The sequence below is a fragment of the Diabrotica undecimpunctata genome, chromosome 6 (assembly GCF_040954645.1).
Source record: "Diabrotica undecimpunctata isolate CICGRU chromosome 6, icDiaUnde3, whole genome shotgun sequence".
Taxonomy (NCBI): Eukaryota; Metazoa; Arthropoda; class Insecta; order Coleoptera; family Chrysomelidae; genus Diabrotica; species Diabrotica undecimpunctata.
This window is the reverse complement of record NC_092808.1, coordinates 142,858,038-142,877,500: the sequence shown is the minus strand read 5'-3', so window position 1 is coordinate 142,877,500 and position 19,463 is coordinate 142,858,038. Positions and strand designations below refer to the sequence as shown.

Here is a 19,463-nt window from a genome sequence, read left to right as displayed (position 1 = left end):
CTTTCACAAAGGGCTTTTCTGTTATCCTCCTTTTGAAATTTGAAACACAAATTATGTATCAATTGCCATAGACTTGTTCTGCCAATTTCGTCAAATTTTCTATCTTTTAATTCCGAGAGAATTGTATTTAAGGTCACATGCTCCTTGTTGGCTCCCATTCGATAAATGGTATCACGAATTTCAAATTTTTTTCCATCTGGAATATCTTTCGTTTTCAATGATAGGCGAGTTTTTCGGTGATCTTCTTTCGGCCGTTCATTATTGCGATTTTGTAATACTCCTCTTAGTTTGGTTTCACTAATTCCTAGAGCATCACATACGCGTTGTTGAACAGACATTACCGATTTTAAAGGACCGTCATTTTCTTTTTCATCCGTAAAATACTTATGTACACTACAAATTAGACTATCTACATCTAACACACGTCTAGGCATTTTTAAATATTTCCACCAAACATACAATGTCAACACTGGCAAAGAATCAATTCAACTGCAATATTGTAACAAATTTATACCTACCCTAATGTTATTTTAATGTATTTTAAAATATGACCATTAATGCAGTTTTTACCTAATTTTCTGGGAAGTCGTTTACTGCAACTGGTTATCAATGAGTCATTAGCATAATTTTGTTAATCCGAAACCCGCGTAAATATAGCGAACCGACTTTACCTTAAGTTGTTTAAGACAATAATTAGATTTTATATACAAATTTTCAAAAAGCATCACTCATGTCGGGTATCCCATGACATTTAAGAATATTTTTTTGGATTGTTATACTTACGTTTGACCCGGTATACAATTGTATGGTACAAACTCTCCCTCACTATCACAATCCTGTCGCAGTTCCATATATCCTAGAGTACCATTTATTCTTTTTGCGTCGTAATCATCTTGCTTTTTAGTACAACTTGTCTCCACTAAAATAAAAATAAATTACTAAAAATACGTACAGACACGAGCAACTTCCCGTATCAGTTGGTCCGCCTATGGAATTTGCATTGTAAAGCTTTTTGCCGTTTGTGGATTGTACAATGGGTCGAGGTAAAGGTATCGATAAGAAAATTTGTTCAATAATTATTAGATTTTTTAATTCTGGAAAATCCAATTCAGAAATCGCGAATATGTTGCAATTGTCACGTTATAGGATAAGAAATATAGTCAGAAGACAAAAAACTACAGCTTCAGTCCTCAGAAAACCTAGAAGTGTACGAAAAAGTAAAATAACCGAAGCAGATCGAAGAGCATTAAGACGCGTTTTAGTGAAAAATCGACGAGCAAATTATATGAAGTTAAGCGTTTTATGGAGTGACGTTATTGGAAGACACGTTTCTAGATCAACATGTATAACGTTTAGTGTCTTATACAATTTTGAAAGGTTTTTAGCATTGAGTTAGAATCTATGGAGAGGGCATAACGTGACTAAAAACGACCTCACTTCGGCCATATTGTTTTGACACTTTTGACAGATCGTATATGTTTGTTTACGTTTGTTGTTTTTCGAATATTTTTAGTTTTATAATACTTTTATAGAAACTGTAATAATATATTATGATAGTGCATAATAATGGTTTCTTGTTCTCAATGTAGTTGCAGTAGCAGAAGCAATGTTAATAAAACATCTTCAGGAATAACGTTCTACAGGTTAGTATATAAATATGTAAACAAAGTAATGGCCCGTACTTCAGAGAATAAATTAATAGTATTTGACTGTATTAATTTATCTTTATGTATAATATATCGTGTTTTTACTGTTTGCCGCGGGATAAATAAATCATAGTTTATAAAAAATATATTGCACTTTTTTAGATTATGATTAAATCTTCTGAATAACTAGTCATATTTTTAAAGTAGTTTTAATATTATTGAGTCCGGCCATGATCCCACCGCCATATTGGTATCATCGTTAGCCACGCCTACCTACGCCGTTTTTAATACACACGTTAATATGCTCATAGCTTCTCCATAGATTCTAACTCGATGGTTTTTAGGTAAGTTTTTAGTAACATTTAATCAACTTTCAATTAAAATTACAAACAAAAATATTTTTAATTTTTTTAATTGGTTTCGTGGTACATGTTATTTTGAGGTTATGTTTACTTTATTTTTCTAAAAATGTGTGGAATAGCTTTAGTATCAGTTTTTATGAGAAAGGAAAACCATTGCATTACTAGTAATATTTGGCAGTGCTCTTACAAGATACAGCTATTTGATTATAAATCGATTTTGCTCGTAGTGATTCGTTATTTTCTTTGTTTCAGATTTAGCTTATAGAACGTGTTTTTGAAAAAAAAATGCAGCAAATGCAAATCAACCATCGACATCAAGCAAAAAAAGGAAATACGCGTATTTTGACAGAAGATGAATTGTTACAGTTGTTGGACAAGTCTGACGATGATTTTGATGGTTTTGACAAGGCTTATGAGATAAGTGATGATGAGTGATAATGATGTCGAGAGTGATCATGATGTCGAGAGTGATGATGAAGAAACTGTAGTTGCAAATAATAGAATTAGATTTTCACAAAATGAGATATTGCAACCAGCAAATGAGGCCGACCAAGCAGAAAACTCAAAATGGTTTGACATTTGTCCATATGTCAACAAAATACCGTTTACTGGAAATTCTGGCTTAAGAGTAGCTGTAGATAGTAACGAACCCATCAATTATTTTAATTTGCTCTTTACCGATTGTAACCGTTTCAAAAGATTTAAAATAAACTCATTATATATTTCGATTATATTTTTTTTTTAATAAAACTAATAGCCCCATCTATCTGTCAAGTACCTACCTGTAGCCGACTCAAGGATTCTTCTGTAATTCCCAAATATATCCGGTAGATGAGCATATTTTTCAACTTGTCACTCACGCCCAATTTCCAGATTCAGGCGCCATGACAGCGCTTCGCTCTTTTCTGTTAAGACCGTCCAACCGTTAAGACGTGTTTTATAAAGTGGGTCTCAATTCAGAGGTGAGTTAATAAATCCTTTTCTTGTCCATATTTCAGATAGATATATTATTTTTTTAGCCCCTTATTGGAGAGGCTATAATGCTGATATTATATTTCTAATACTCGTCGCAAGATAGTATTGCTATGGAGTTATTCCAGATCATGGCCCAGTAGCAGTATCTTTTTTTGGAATCCCTAACCCCTCTTATCTAGGATGGTGGTGATTTTATATAGTACGTAGCTGAATCAATGGTTTATTTGGTGACTTATTAAACAAGAAGAGAAACAGAGCAGATTAAGGTTGTACCAATTTTTATTATACCTACTTTCAAGACAACAGAAATGATTATGAACTCAAAAAAAATGAAAATATAGTGAAGTGTTCTAATTTAATTTAAAGGTTTATTTTCTTCATTGTTGCTAGTTGATAAATAACTATATTATTTTCAATGTAAACAAATTTCGAAATTTGGGGTTAATATATATATATATACATTCATTTTCTTTATAACCAATTCTTAATTTAATACGATACAAAGATTTTTTGTTTATGATAATGTTAACATAAAATAATATTTTGGAATCCCTTTGGGATGACGTAACTTTTAATGTTTTCTTTTTGTTCATTACTAAGAAATAATAAAGAATAGTTTTCTTGTAAACTTTCAATAAATCTTAATTTTTTTTTCTCTTCCCCTTCGAGGATAAACCAGGGGTGGCGTCCAATAATAAATTATAACTTCATATTATCTAATTGTGCTTGGATTTAAAATACGATATAGTTTCTATATGTTTATGAAAACCCCGCCCAATTCTCTTCCGACAGTGAGCGATTCAGGCCTTGTATATATTATTGTAGCACGGCAAGCGTTACATAAATGGCGCCCAACGTGGGGCGTGTATCTTCATTATAAAAACAACGTAATATGTTTATGATTTCTGTTTACATTTCGTATTTTAGACTCAAGTTGTTTGTGTATTTGCTTTTACCCAATTTTTGTTTAATCAGTTTAACTGGTACGATTTTCGTTTTCCTTTAATTTAATCTTCGTAAAATTACGTAGAAATATTTCCGTCTATTTTCTGAGATCAAAATAAAACGTATTTGGAATGATGTGATGTAAACATTCACTGCTTAATTTCTTTTTGTCGGTATTCTTAATGCGAACGATATTAATTTGTGTATTTACAGACTCGTCTAAAAAATAAACATTCCATGTTAGAAATTTTGTTTACGTTCATGAAATAATTGATTTGGTATCTAAACGCTGGCCTTTTCTTAGAAGCGTTTGTAAGTAATATAATATTTCGTCGTTCTTTTTTAGTGTTTAGATTGAGTGAAACCTTGAAATTATTCCGGCTAATATGTCTCGACAATTTGTATAGTCCTCAATTCTTTTTCTTTGCAGTTCAGTCTTTTGTTTATAGGAACCATAATAATTATATTCCTCAATGTGTTTATTTTAAATAAACGAAATGGCTTTTAGCGTTCGTTATTTGAAAAATCAATTAAGTGAATTTTATTTCTTAACCTTGATTCATGGTTTTTATTTGCGGCACACAGCTGGGAATTATACCTATATACAGGCTGTCCCGACCTACCTAATTTTAAAATATGTTATCTGGATTCGTGTAGAATACTTACGCGAAATATTTTTTTGCGAGGATTTGAAGTTGAGTTCTTTGATCTTGGATGTTTTTAATATGTTTAATCTGTTATCTGTTAAATTTTCTTTTTAATTTGTCTTTCGTTTATTTTAAAAATTTATTTTTTCATAGTTTAACTTTTTCGTACTTTGAAAAGAAAATTTTATTTCCTGAAAAGGAAAATGCTTTCTATATTTTACAGTCCATGGTTCTTTTGTTTTGCATGTATAAGGAAGTAATGATATGACTTCGTTTCTCTCTGCCTAAGGCGTCTTTGTTGAGAATATAGAGCGGAAATATTGTTATTTTCCTTCTGTTATGTTAATTTTATGTCTTTGTGTGGTCAGATGTAGTAGAAGTATGTTTTTGGTACTGGAATTTATTGTTATTTGTGGTTTTACCTTTTTTTTCTCGAGATGTCCTGTAGGACGTACAGGCACGTGACCTGTATTATTGTATCTTGAGTTATTTGTGTGGATGTCAGACTGTTGTATACGCAGCAGCTTTCTTTTTTTTGTCGTTGACATTTTTGCGGTCTTCTAATAGTTTATTAGACCACATATATCTTTTTGCTTTGAGACTTTTGGCTAAGGCTCAAAAGCTTTCATTTATTATCTTGTGTTCACGATATGGTACAAGTGAGGTTGAAGTAGTTTGCTGTTGTCTATTGTGACTCTTTGTATATACAGAGGTGAAACAACCCGCTGCCGCCTATTGTGAATTTATCTTTTATCTTTATGTCGACGTTAAGACCACGTTTGTTTAACAATTGAAATAGTTCTGGTACTACCGTTAAATGACCCACTGAGAATTAAAAGTTTATATTATTTTGACTTTGTTAGAGTTCTGCTAAAGAATGGTAAACATTTCTTTGTGATTTGTATGACGACCATATTGGATTCAATTAGGTGTCAAAAATGTTTTACTGTTCAACTTTTTTATTGTTGTGTTACATCCAACATCACGATTTTTTATTATTGACGATGGACTGTAATATTTTTCTATTTCTTTGGCAGATTGTAATGATTCTTCCGTTCCTTTTAAGTCTTATCGTAAGTTTTTGTTTTGTGGAAGACTCCTACGATTTTTTTTTGTTTCTTTTGGAAACATCAGTCTTAGACTGAACTGTTTGTGTAGCGATTGTGGCTTGTATGCCATATACCCATTTTTCTTTCTTCTTCTCCAAGATTGTGTATTAACGGTTTGGATTTATTTTCTTCTTTTGTCCTTTTGCCAGTCTTCTTGCTTGGAAATTTTCTGCTGTGATCAATCCCAGAGGATATTCCTATGGAACTATTGGCCATCCTGTCTTTCTTCTTTTGCGTTAGTTCAATTTTCAACCAGTGGTTGGAAATTCATTCATTGCTTGACTGTCATAGTCAACTTTATTATTGTTTGATGCTATTTAGGTTGTCTACCTAGTGGATAACTATAGCGAAGCTTGCTAAAACTACTTAGTTGGCCACCCGCCTTTGTTGAGCTGGAAGCATCCCTCTTTTCGCTCCCAGAAACTTTAACACTGGTCTGTTCCACACTTTTGGTTAGGTTAGAGCCATATTTATAGAAATCTGCCATTGGTCGACGTGCCTAATAGCCAACGAACTGTACCTGATGTCGATTCATCAAATCGAGCATCCAGTTTAATTTTGCATGTAAATATGTCGTGATTTTTGTTTATTTTTTATTGTTTTATTTAGACCTAAAAGCTTATCAACCAGTCAGTGTTTCGACGGAGAATTCAGATTTGTCTGAAACCGAATAAATCAGTTTTCTTAAATTTTTAATACCTTTCTTCTAAAATGTTCAGTCCATTCTTAATTTTTAATTTTTTAGTTGATTCCCTTTACGCCTTTGCGTACTTAATCTTTGCTACCTTCTCCAGCGACTATTCAACCCCTCCGTGGCCCGTGTACAGGAAGAGTTGCGCTAACGCGAACTTTATCCTGGAGAGGATTCGTTTCCTTTCCAAATTTTTTTGGCGTGGGGTCAGTACAGCACTGATACCCTAGTACTTAGTACATTGAATACCACTTTGCTTCGGCAAATCTGTCCCTTAGTGCTTCTTTCCCTTCAGGAAGTTGACACGTTTCAATTTTTTTTTGAGCTGTCTCGACAACCCTTGTTTTATGTTGGTGGTGTTGACTATTAGTCAGGGAGCATCCTGCTATAGTCAAGTGGATTAGTGGACCTATCCCTATTCCAATTAATAATTTTGTGTATCTCAGATGTTGTCGCAAAGAGACGAGCCTCTGGAAGTAGTGTAGGAGACTCCGCACGTCGATCTCCAGAGCAACTCAGTTTGGCTCGCACCCCAGTTCGTTGAACTGTTTTACTTTTTATTATTATAATATTGATCATTTATTGTGTTCAATATGTCTATATATATGTATATATGTCGTATTTCTTTTCGACATAAATTTTATTTTTATTTATCTTATTCTACTTCGGTATTATTCTCTCTCTAGTTTGTATTGATCGAGATCTTGAGTTTGTGCTACCCCGACCAAGAACCTATATTAATTTTAAGGGTGTTTGCAAAATTTAATCTCATTTTATTTTTAGAATGCCTTAGTAGAATGTGATATTTTTATGCTTATGTTAGTTTATATTACAATAAATTGTACATACCTTTAGTTGTCTTCAAGTGGATACAAAATTCAATTTATCTTATTTTACGGATTTATAAATCCAAGTAATTTTTTTGGTATCTATACCAAAGATATCAAGATTCCTCTGTCTAGTTACCAATGATAGTTCATTATAGTATCTGTTCATTTTGCCTAAGTTTTACTCTTAGTGTGAAGACCTTCGAATTTCGACTCTCTATTCGAAACCCCCCAAAATAATGTTTGAAAAGATTATTGCTGTCTAACATCCTATATTCTGAATGGCCAGACACTGAGGAAGGCTAGGGATGAAGTAAGCGGATTCCCGCTAGTTGACTCGTCGGAATGATAAGCCATTCATAATTGTATTTCAGTAATAAATCTAGAATAACAGCCTCCCGCGTCAGGAAACTTTTTTTAGTTCTCCAATACCTGTTTAGTTATGTAATCTAGAATTATTTAGACCCTACCCGAAGTTGACCCTACCCGAAGTTGACCCTACCCGAAGTTGACCTACCAATGTTGTCCCTATTATAGGCGGATGATACACGTTAGTTATCACAAATTCTAGTTGTCATACTAATAACTAAACATCAGCCTTTTTTTTGTTTCTAAATATAGATGTGTCTTACAGAAATTCTGATGTCTACCTTTCCCAGTAAACTTATTAAGGCTTGTCTTTGTAGAACTTTAATGTACCCAATTTTGAACTATTAGTAACTCTTTCCTTTTATTTGTGTATTTCTAAATGTGTCTATAATGACGCGCTGCGTTATTACCTTATGTTATTCGTGGATTAAGTCATAGATGAAAGACTCTATGCTTCCGAACAAACGATGACACATTTGTATTTTGTATCTTATGGCGTTAATGATACGATTGTATTATTATTCTTATGTTATTCGTGGATTAAGTCATAGATGAAAGACTCTACGCTTCCGAACAAACGATAACATTATTTTTTTGTGTTTTATTGTGTTAGGTCTCATAACGACTACGCAGTAAATTATCTGTTTTGTATCTTGGTGACAACACTAGTATGTTTTGCTTTATATTACTTATGAAATTTCAAATAATAATATCTTAATTATATTGTTTCGATTGAATGCGAGCATTTGGTCTCAAATAATGATTTGTAGATATGTTTTGTTTTATTCCGCTTTGTTCATGATATTGGTTATAGGTGAAATACCCTATGCATTTTGAGAGTGAGCATGCAATTTTTTTTTGTTTACATTTTTATAGTTGAGTCATTTCTATGCGTTCTGTTTCGCTTTGTTCTGAAATCTTTGAGTTGTTACCACGTGAGTTGTGAAAGAAGGATTCTGTGAGTCCAGATTGTAGCTATATTTGTCCATTCTGTTTGTCTTACCTCTCCGTATATCTATTCCCACTTTTGAAAAGGTTAGTATGGTGTGCCACCATGCCTAGTCCGATTCCACGCTGGTACCCAGTTGAAATCGTGGGGAGGGCTGTGTAACCGTTTCAAAAGATTTAAAAGAAACTCATTATATATTTCGATTATATTTTTTTTTTAATAAAACTAATAGCCCCATCTATCTGTCAAGTACCTACCTGTAGCCGACTCAAGGATTCTTCTGTAATTCCCAAATATATCCGGTAGATGAGCATATTTTTCAACTTGTCACTCACGCCCAATTTCCAGATTCAGGCGCCATGACAGCGCTTCGCTCTTTTCTGTTAAGACCGTCCAACCGTTAAGACGTGTTTTATAAAGTGGGTCTCAATTCAGAGGTGAGTTAATAAATCCTTTTCTTGTCCATATTTCAGATAGATATATTATTTTTTTAGACCCTCATTGGAGAGGCTATAATGCTGATATTATATTTCTAATACTCGTCGCAAGATAGTATTGCTATGGAGTTATTCCAGATCATGGCCCAGTAGCAGTATCTTTTTTTGGAATCCCTAACCCCTCTTATCTAGGATGGTGGTGATTTTATATAGTACGTAGCTGAATCAATGGTTTATTTGGTGACTTATTAAACAAGAAGAGAAACAGAGCAGATTAAGGTTGTACCAATTTTTATTATACCTACTTTCAAGACAACAGAAATGATTATGAACTCAAAAAAAATGAAAATATAGTGAAGTGTTCTAATTTAATTTAAAGGTTTATTTTCTTCATTGTTGCTAGTTGATAAATAACTATATTATTTTCAATGTAAACAAATTTCGAAATTTGGGGTTAATATATATATATATACATTCATTTTCTTTATAACCAATTCTTAATTTAATACGATACAAAGATTTTTTGTTTATGATAATGTTAACATAAAATAATATTTTGGAATCCCTTTGGGATGACGTAACTTTTAATGTTTTCTTTTTGTTCATTACTAAGAAATAATAAAGAATAGTTTTCTTGTAAACTTTCAATAAATCTTAATTTTTTTTTCTCTTCCCCTTCGAGGATAAACCAGGGGTGGCGTCCAATAATAAATTATAACTTCATATTATCTAATTGTGCTTGGATTTAAAATACGATATAGTTTCTATATGTTTATGAAAACCCCGCCCAATTCTCTTCCGACAGTGAGCGATTCAGGCCTTGTATATATTATTGTAGCACGGCAAGCGTTACACGATGAGTTTCTTGAGCCTATAATTGAAAATACTAACAATAATGCTCTTGAAATACTTGCGCGTAGTACAAACGATCGGAGTCGAATCACAAGGTGGAAAGATGTAAGTAAATCGCATTAATGATTATTGGCGGACTCATTACCTCTTCAGTATACCTACCTACTTTTGCCAACTTCATGAGCAGAAATAGATTTTTGTTAATATTGAGAGCGCTGCATTTTAACGATAATAATGAACCTAATGAATCAAGGCTTGCTAAAATATTGCCAGTAATGGAGTTTTTTAATTCCAAAATGTCCCAGATTTATTCTTCATAAAGAGAGCTGTCAATTGATGAATCAATGATGTTGTGATGAGGTCGGCTGATATTTCGTCAATATAATAAAGCCAAACGACATCGGTATGTAATAAAGCTATATATTCTCGCTGAACCCAACTGAGTTGTTCAAAAAATCCATGTCTATTCTAGGGCTGTCGATACTATTTGTAACGTTTCAATCAACCAATTGAACGTGACACCAAGCTCCGCTTGGTACTTGTCCCTGGTACTATATTATTCCAAAGCGACCTCACTAAATTATAAATAATTTCTATAATAGTATTGCTTTATGAGGACAATTGCTTTGAGAAAAAACTTACACAACCGGGACGTTTTAACAATTTCCTCAGAATATGATGCGGAGATGATCGAAACAATTTCGAGAAGTAAACAAAAAAAATGAAGCTCAGGCTTGTAGCCAAATATAATAAATTTATGGGAGGCATTGACAAAAATGACCAAATGTTTAGTTATTATACCTACATGTCAACATAAAACTCTGCGGTGGTCCAAGAAACTGTGGATTCATATATTCCAAATAATGTTTATGAACTCCTACTATTTGTTCAACAAATATTCCGAAAATAATATGACATTATACGACTTTCGAATATCTATTTTGGAAAAATTACCAACAATATTGAAAGAAGAAAAACCAACCTCCACTCAGTTTTTTCCAGAATATTGTGCAAAAGACGAAAGTGGAAGATCAAAACGTCGCCGTTGTAAATATTGCTGGGATACTGCTAATAAAAGGAAAGGAACAGTAAACTTTAACACAATACATCTTCATTTTTAGTTTAATTATTTGCTTAGATAAATAGAAATAAGAATAATCGGTAAGATAGTTTCGAAACAAATTCAGATTTCTGCTTTAATCTGGAGCCTTCTAAAAATTGCAAGGCATAGCCAGACGTTGATAAAGATGTTAATAGAGACATGGGGAATCTAAAATTTGCATTCCACGACATGTCTCCTCAACTAGGCAGAAACCCTTAACGAATTTGTTTCTTGTACTCATACAGAGTAGATTCGAATAAAATGAAAAAGATAGAAAAGATTTGATTTCACGTACAAAGCGTCTATGTATCTGTTGATACGTATTTCGACTTAATAAGTCTCATCAGAACAGTTATTCATAGCCGTTCTTAACGTGAAAAATAATCTTCTCTGTCTTATTAGGAAGCAACAATAAAATGGCTTCGCTATGGACGCAACAGCGACATCTGATAGAAAAATCGGTAAGATAGTTTCGAAACAAATTCAGATTTCTGCTTTAATCTGGAGCCTTCTAAAAATTGCAAGGCATAGCCAGACGTTGATAAAGATGTTAATACAGACATGGGGAATCTAAAATTTGCATTCATTTGCATTTCATTTTATTCGGATCTACTCTGTATGAGTACAAGAAACAAATTCGTTAAGGGTTTCTGTCTAGTTGAGGAGACATGTCGTGGAATGCAAATTTTAGATTCCCCATGTCTCTATTAACATCTTTATGAACGTCTGGCTATGCCTTGCAATTTTTAGAAGGCTCCAGATTAAAGCAGAAATCTGAATTTGTTTCGAAACTATCTTACCGATTTTTCTATCAGATGTCGCTGTTGCGTCCATAGCGAAGCCATTTTATTGTTGCTTCCTAATAAGACAGAGAAGATTATTTTTCACGTTAAGAACGGCTATGAATAACTGTTCTGATGAGACTTATTAAGTCGAAATACGTATCAACAGATACATAGACGCTTTGTACGTGAAATCAAATCTTTTCTGTCTTTTTCAGAACTAAGAATATTTCCTTTTTCTATTTAATTACCCGAAAACTAATCAAAACACGCAAGGAGTGTGGTGGGCACACAGGCAAGAATTTACTGCTATGTGCCCTGGACACGCCACGCCATGTCAATTTGACAGTTTTTTTATGTCCATTTTAATATGTATACATAGAGTCTTTCAAATGGTTGAATTAAAACGTGTTAGGGCACTTGACATACCGTTACAAATTTAACTGGCAGTTAATGAGTTAATAAATAGTTTTCATAACGTTATAAAATATTTTCAATAATTAGGAAATTCAAAAATGTTGTTCGATGCATCAAAACTTCTAAAATTTACGCTGAGCTTTTATTTTTGTTCTCTAAAATTTAATTTTATTATCAATCTAACCTTGGGCCAACTGATATGGGAAGGATCTCGTAGTTATACCCTATTTTATATTACATTATGAACTAATTTCAAATATTGAAAGCTATATTCTGTGATTATAATCTTAAAAGTAGGTTTAACACTAAAGAGTACAAAAATAAGATGAACCTACAACAATATCTATAACAGCAAGACTTCTATATTTAAAATCATATCTTAAAAGAGTTAATAAATATTCAAATGTTTACCAATAATTCTTATTACTATGTAACAAACCTTACTTCGACTACATATTCCATCACTTTCGTCTTGACTAAGACTTTTACAATATAATCCAGGTCCACATATTTCTGTCACAATCGGATTGCTTATGTCACCTATACTACACTCTTCGCCTTCATCTAAAAATATAGAATACAAGTTTTATAAATAATTGCTATTAGAAACTATTAAACACATAAAAATGTGTTATTTTGCGAATAAAATACCAATTTAGCGAAATTATTTTATTTTAATTTCTTTAATTATAAATATGAAAGTATAATAACAACATTTTTTGTGATGTATGGAATTATGTTTAATTATAGGTATATTTTATGTTGATTACTATTTAATTAATTGATTAATAGCCAAAAAATGCTGACAACTAAATATTGGAACAAGAGGATTTTAACGAATTAAAATAAAAAATAATAAGGCGTACTGTCGTCCTTAGCTTAAATAACAGCCTGAACTCTGTTAGAGATTGTATCAACTAGGCCTTCACAGAATTCAGGTGTGAAACTATCCCATATTTCTTGCAATTTAGCACGTAGTTGAGGTAAAGTACGCTGAGGGTTATTTCTTACGTTCAAGTCCGACAACGCGACTGTCGCGTTCAGTGAATATAGCCTCAGAGGCCACCAACGCGAGTCGCGCGGTCTTTGACGATATGACAATATTATGAACGTTATCTCAATGGATTTTTCACGAATTACAACAAATATCTGCTGGCCGCTTGGAAACACTGGCATATACTGGAGTTTGTGTTTGGTTTTCGAATTTTGATGTTAAACTTTATTCTGAGTATATGACAATGTATGAATGTTATCTCGGCGGATTTTTCACAAATTATAACAAATATCTTCTGTCCCATTGATAAATTGGATGATAAAATATGAAATCCTCAATTTCATTGCTTACTTTTCATATATTCAAGCTAGACGTGCTCGGAAACGACAAAATTAGCTGTAATGAAAGGTTGTAAAGTAATAAAAGTAAAAGCATCGGTAAGCTTTGAAAGAATCACCAGGTGTATTTAGATTATATTGTACTTTCAATAATTTGTTGTATTATCATAATCCAATCCCATCGGTTTATTTTGCTATGCATTTAGTAATATTTTCCATGCCTTCGGTGTTGAATGTCTTTTGGTTTTACTGTGAGCCGTTGCACGTGTTTTGCTAAATACTTCAATTTTACATTATTTTTAAAATGAGTGATGAATATTGCCAACCTTCGACTTCTAACCGAGGTCTGTGGGAAACTTCTCAGCCAATCTCTGATGGCAAATTATTACACATATTAGAAGATTCACATGACGACAGTGACGCAAGTGGTGAAGATTTATACTGTGATGAAGATGATCGGATAGACGATCCTAATTTACAAGAAGAATCTGAAGACGATGATGGTGATGATGAGTCTCAAAATATTATTAAATGGTCTTCAAAGGTTCAACATCTTACAGTGCTACCATTTACAGCAATTCCAGGATTGAAAATTAATGTTGGTGGCAGCAATCCTATGACCTGATTATTCAAAATAGCAATTTATATGCCGTTGATATTCTTTCTCAAAGTAAATCTGATAAAAGTAGAACTGCAGCTTGGAAGGATATAACTGTAGAAGAATTTAAAATGTTTCTTGGTTTGTTGTTTCACATGTCACCGGGACAACATTGCCAGGAACTGTGTGAAAGACCTCCCACCGAGCGTCACCCTCTACCTGACGACATAGTCAATGCCACCCTCAGACTCTGCTACTTTCCATCTCCTTGGAAAGTAGCCAATACAATCATGCTCTTAAAAAAGGGCAAACCCCGCACCGATCTACACTGTTATAGGCCGATTTCACTTCTAAACGTTCTAGCTAAAGTCTTCGAGAGGATTATCAATGAGGGACTCGTGGACTTTACCACCGAATACAATATCATTTCATCACTTCAATTCGGCTTTAGAGAAGGTCACTCCACCAAAACGGCATTGACAGAGATCGTCACACAACTGAAACAAAGTCTAAACGACGGCAAAGTATCCTTTGGCATCTTCCTCGATGTTCAAAAAGCCTTCGACCAAGTTTGGCATGCTGGACTGGCCAAGAAACTGTTCCCTCTCATTCGTTAGACTTATCCATTCATATGTCTCTCAAAGTCTAATCACGGTCATAGTGCGAGGTCATTTCTACAACGCTTTTACTCCTACAGCATTAGTACCACAAGGTTCAGTGTTGGCTCCCATATTATACACAATTTACAACAGTGACTTCCCCAACCCAAAGTACACCAATACAACCACTTTGCTCTACGCAGATGATACAGCTCTCGTAACAACATCACGAGACGTAGACTCAATACTTTACAGGTTTGCTCAAAATCACCTTAACCTTGTCGACAGGTGGTGCAGGCGATGGAGACTAACACCTAACCTAAATAAAACACAAATGATTCTCTTTAGACACCCCAGTCTCAGCAGATTCATCACACCCACCATATCCGAAAGACACAACCTTAGACATTGGGGGAACCGACTACAGCTCCACGACCGGATCGAGTACCTCGGTGTGGTGTTTTCACAAACAGTACACTGGAGGACCGTACTAGACATAGTCTGTGACAAGGCTAGGAGCAGACTCGGTCTACTTAATGCTCTTGGTGGAAAGTTCAGAAGAACACACCCACGTACACTCATACATACATACAAAACATTTATTAGGCCGGTCATCGAGTATAGATCCAACACCTATATGGCAATGCGCGGCCATCTCACACAAAAACTGCTGGCACTGGAAAGGGGAATCCTAGTGTGAGTGAACAACAAACGACGCGAGTATCCCTCCGCCCTCATACATCACCTGTCGAATATCCAGCCCATCGATCAGAGGCTCTCCTCTCTGAACAGGAGTTACACAATCAAAACCATCCGAGGCCAAAACTTACTGAAAACTACCTGCTCATCCATCGGCAATATATTCAGAAGAAAACCTAAACCCAAAATCCCTGTCCTACTAAATACATTGACACCCAGGAGGCTACTCTCCTCTACTATCGTCGCAATAACTAGTAAATGCTCACTTCGAGCTTGCCTAGACAAGGAGGGATCGGGTTGCTGTGGTTTCCCGATCCCATTGCACAATGATATCTGTCTATAGCAGAGGATACAGCCACAGCTGCCGAAAGGAACAACGAGACAATGAGTATATGTTAACATATACCTCTATGGCTAGAACTTTTAGAATATCTAGAGGACCAGCACAACGCACTGCTCACTGAAAAACTGATGCTATGTAAAGTGCAATGTATAATTATGAAACAAGTTTTGCAATAAAAGAAGTAGAAACAAGTAAATATAAGTGTACATTGAAAACTATAAATTAAAGCCTTAGGTGACACTAATTTTTAATTTTTTCTTTTATTCGATGTCCTCCAACCAGTTAGCAATTTTCGTTACCCGCGCTAACTTTGCCATTTTACGGATAAACAATTTGACTATAGATAGAAAAGACGACGTTGCAAAATTAAACCTGAATTGAATAAAGTTGATCAGACATAGTACTACTTGATGATATTACTTACTTAAATTTTCTAAACAATATTCGCAACAATTACATGTCGTCATCGATGGTAAGATTAGTCCATTGTGAGTGGCATTTTGAATCTGACATTTTTTGGGCAGCTCATCACATTTAACGTCCTGCAAAAAAGAGAATCAGAGATGCAAAGCTACTACATTTTTATAGTTTTTTGAAAAATATACCTATTTTACGATATTCCATTATAGAATATCCTAAAATTGAACAAACTACAAGTGACGTCTACCTTATAGGGAATACCATACTATTCCTATTATGGAATATTCCACACTAGCTATGCTTTATTTCTAAGAATTTTAAGAAGTAAATCTACATAAGCTCTCTGCTAAAATAAATGCTATATGTAGATTAATTATTAACTTTTTTTTCAGAGTAATACTATGAGTCGTAAAAAATGGAGAAAAGAAGACATGGTTCCTTCAATTCAAGCTGTGCGAAGTCAGGAAATGGGATACAAAAAAGCCTCAGATATATTCAATGTCCCACGCACTACATAATTCCGTCTATCAACTAAGACGAATGCTATACCAGCCAGATTATTGAAACAAAATTAGGAAGATCTGCAGTCCTACCACAAAACTTGGAAGATAAGTTGGTAGACTTTTTACTTTTAATGGAAAAAAATTTATGGGTTAATGAGAAAGGACGTTAGAAACATGGCTTATCAGCTGGCTGCCTTAACTAAATTACCAAATCCATTTTTCAAGGAAAATGAGAGTACTGGAAGAAAATGAATGAATTTCAGAAGGACACAAGGATCGAATTTCTGTCACAAAGCCAACTGATTATCCAGTTGGCTTTGTGTCCAGTGTGTCATCCAACTGGGTGGATTCAAACTTATATTTTTACAAAGTGGTTAATAGATTTTATTGAAAAAGTGCAACCATCACAAAACGATCCTGTTTTGCTAGTGTTAGATCACAAAATTTAGATATAATACATTTGGCAATGCAGAATTTTGTTCACATAGTGTTCTTGCACTTTCATTCAACCCACCAACTACACCCTTAAATAAAACGTTAATGAGACCCTTGAAAGCCCATTATATTGAGGCATTGAAACTATTTTTAAGGTCAAATCAAATACCAATTACACACTATGACATTGCTGAACTATTATAAAAAACGTATCTTAAGGTTCAAACTGGGGAAATTGCCGTTAATGGCGTTAAAAGAACGGAATATTTCCTCTAAATCGCTATGTCTTTAACGAAAGAGATTTTCTTATTTCAGAACAAGAAGAATCTGCAGTAGTTGAAAATATTACCGACTTTAGTGTAATTGAAATGAAATTTATTGGACTCGAAAACATTACACCGGTGCCAAACAGGATCAAACAATTGTAAGTAGAAAAATCAGGAAATTTTGAAATAAGTGGGAGCGTCAGAGATTTCCCTCGATTAGGACGGCTAAGGGCGATGAGCAAAAAGGAGCATCAAAATATGTTGAGTGTTGTTGAAAATCGTAATGCCTCGGATCTCTCTTTAGGTAAAAATTTTGGATTGTCAAATCTGTGGGTCACCGAACTATCAAAAATGAAAATTGGTATTCCTTCAAAGTCAATAGCATGCAAGAACTGTGAGAAGATGAGACTGACAGAAGACCGGTGTTTTATGAAATGGTTTTAAATTTGCTCAAAAGAGATCCTAACGTAAATGCGGTATCCGACTGACAAAACAATATTTTGTTTAAACGAAACCGTTAATAAACAAAATACATACTTTTGGAGTCCGTAAAACTCCCGTTGGTTTCAAGAAGATCATACACAAGTGCAATAAAAGGTTAATGTTTATGCTGGGATTATTCTAAATCGGTTACTGAGTCCATAATTTTCTAAGGCAATTGAAATGCAGATGTTTACTTAACTTTTTACGTTTATACCTTAGTCCAGCTTTAGCACGCATGTCTCTAATGAAATGAATTCGGATCTACCATCTAACAACATCTGGTTTTAACAAGATCGTGCCCCACCTCATCTTAGGAATGATGTGCGGAATTATCTTCAAAAAATATTTTCAAATTGATGGATAAGTAGAAGAGGGTTTATTGAATGACCACCTCGTCTTCCAGATTTAACTCCTTTTTGTTGTGAGGTTATTTAAAAAGCAAAGTCTATGAAAATAGAACTTTGGAGAACGACGGAGTCTGGGGAAACTGATTAAACTGGAAGACATATATATTAAACATGTCTCCAAAACAGTATATAGGAAGAAAATAATATCTAATCCTCTGTTACTTTTGTTGATGGTAGATGTATTGTTGATTCATCTAGTAGCTGGTGTAAGGATTATATTTTCTGCCTATAGATTAGTTCGCATATTTTATTTCGATCTATAATCTTCTGTAACAGTTCATATTTAATTTTTCCTCTCTTTTGTCTTTTCAAATTAACTAGTAAACTAATACATGTATAACAAAAATAAAAAATAACTGCCACAATAGCCAGAACTAAATTGCGATATTGATGATAATACCATGATAATGGGGATAATTATAATTCCAAGGAGCAGTATCCGTTTATGAAAAAAATTAGAAATATACCTTGCAAGTTTCTTCTGTGCATAAAATATTATCTTCTCCAGCCAATATTGCTCCAAATATACAAAACAGTGCTACAAACCACAACATTTTATTTACAATTTTTTTTGTAAAATCTCACTGTCTTACGAAAAACACAACTATTCACAAAAAACAAGTGAAAAATGTTTTATTTGAAACAATATTTGATTATCTATGAATCATGTTAAGATAATCAGATATCAGTCTAAGATTGATTCAAATAAAAATTTATGAAAGATAAAATAGTAAGAATTATTATTACAGGATGTTTTATTAATATTTGTAAAACATATTATTACTGTACAATGTTGATGCCGACGATTTAATTCAATTAATTAGACAAAATATTCAGCATTTATGAAATTTATTAATCAATTAAATATTTAAAAATTAGGAATCTATTTTTATATTCTATATCCAGGAGCTGACATAGCTTTTGGTCATAACCCAGTTACAACATTTTCGTTAACTCTCAAAAGAGCCAAGAAGGCCCAAAAGAAACGAAATATCTATAGTAAGTTTAAAATTAAGAAACAAAAAGTCTCCAGTGAATGGAAAAGAGAAGATTAATTCTTTAAAATCAAGATAAAATAGTTTATAGTAAAACTCATCGAGAAGTACTACCACGTAAAATAAACCTGGAATGGGTAAAAAGGGTCACAAAAGTTGGGCGCTATTTTGGGTAACGTAAAAATAAACCCGAATGGGATGTTATGTGTTTGAGTTTAAATTAAATAAATAAAACTCCATTGCTACCGGCCGCTAGGTGTTTTATTAAAGGCC

General features: G+C 33.6%; 1 protein-coding gene across 1 annotated transcript in view; it reads right to left on the bottom strand.

Annotated features, from left to right (window-relative positions):
• LOC140444014 (uncharacterized) overlaps positions 1-18,836 on the bottom strand; it is a 32,218-nt gene extending 13,382 nt beyond the window's left edge. The window contains exons 1-4 of the mRNA XM_072535588.1: positions 18,663-18,836; positions 16,106-16,223; positions 12,555-12,674; positions 784-919 (exon numbers count right to left, since the gene is read on the bottom strand). Of these exons, the coding sequence (XP_072391689.1) occupies positions 784-919; positions 12,555-12,674; positions 16,106-16,223; positions 18,663-18,749 (461 nt within the window). The 5' untranslated portion in view covers positions 18,750-18,836. The remainder of the gene's footprint in view (positions 1-783; positions 920-12,554; positions 12,675-16,105; positions 16,224-18,662) is intronic.
• Positions 18,837-19,463: the final 627 nt, after the last annotated feature.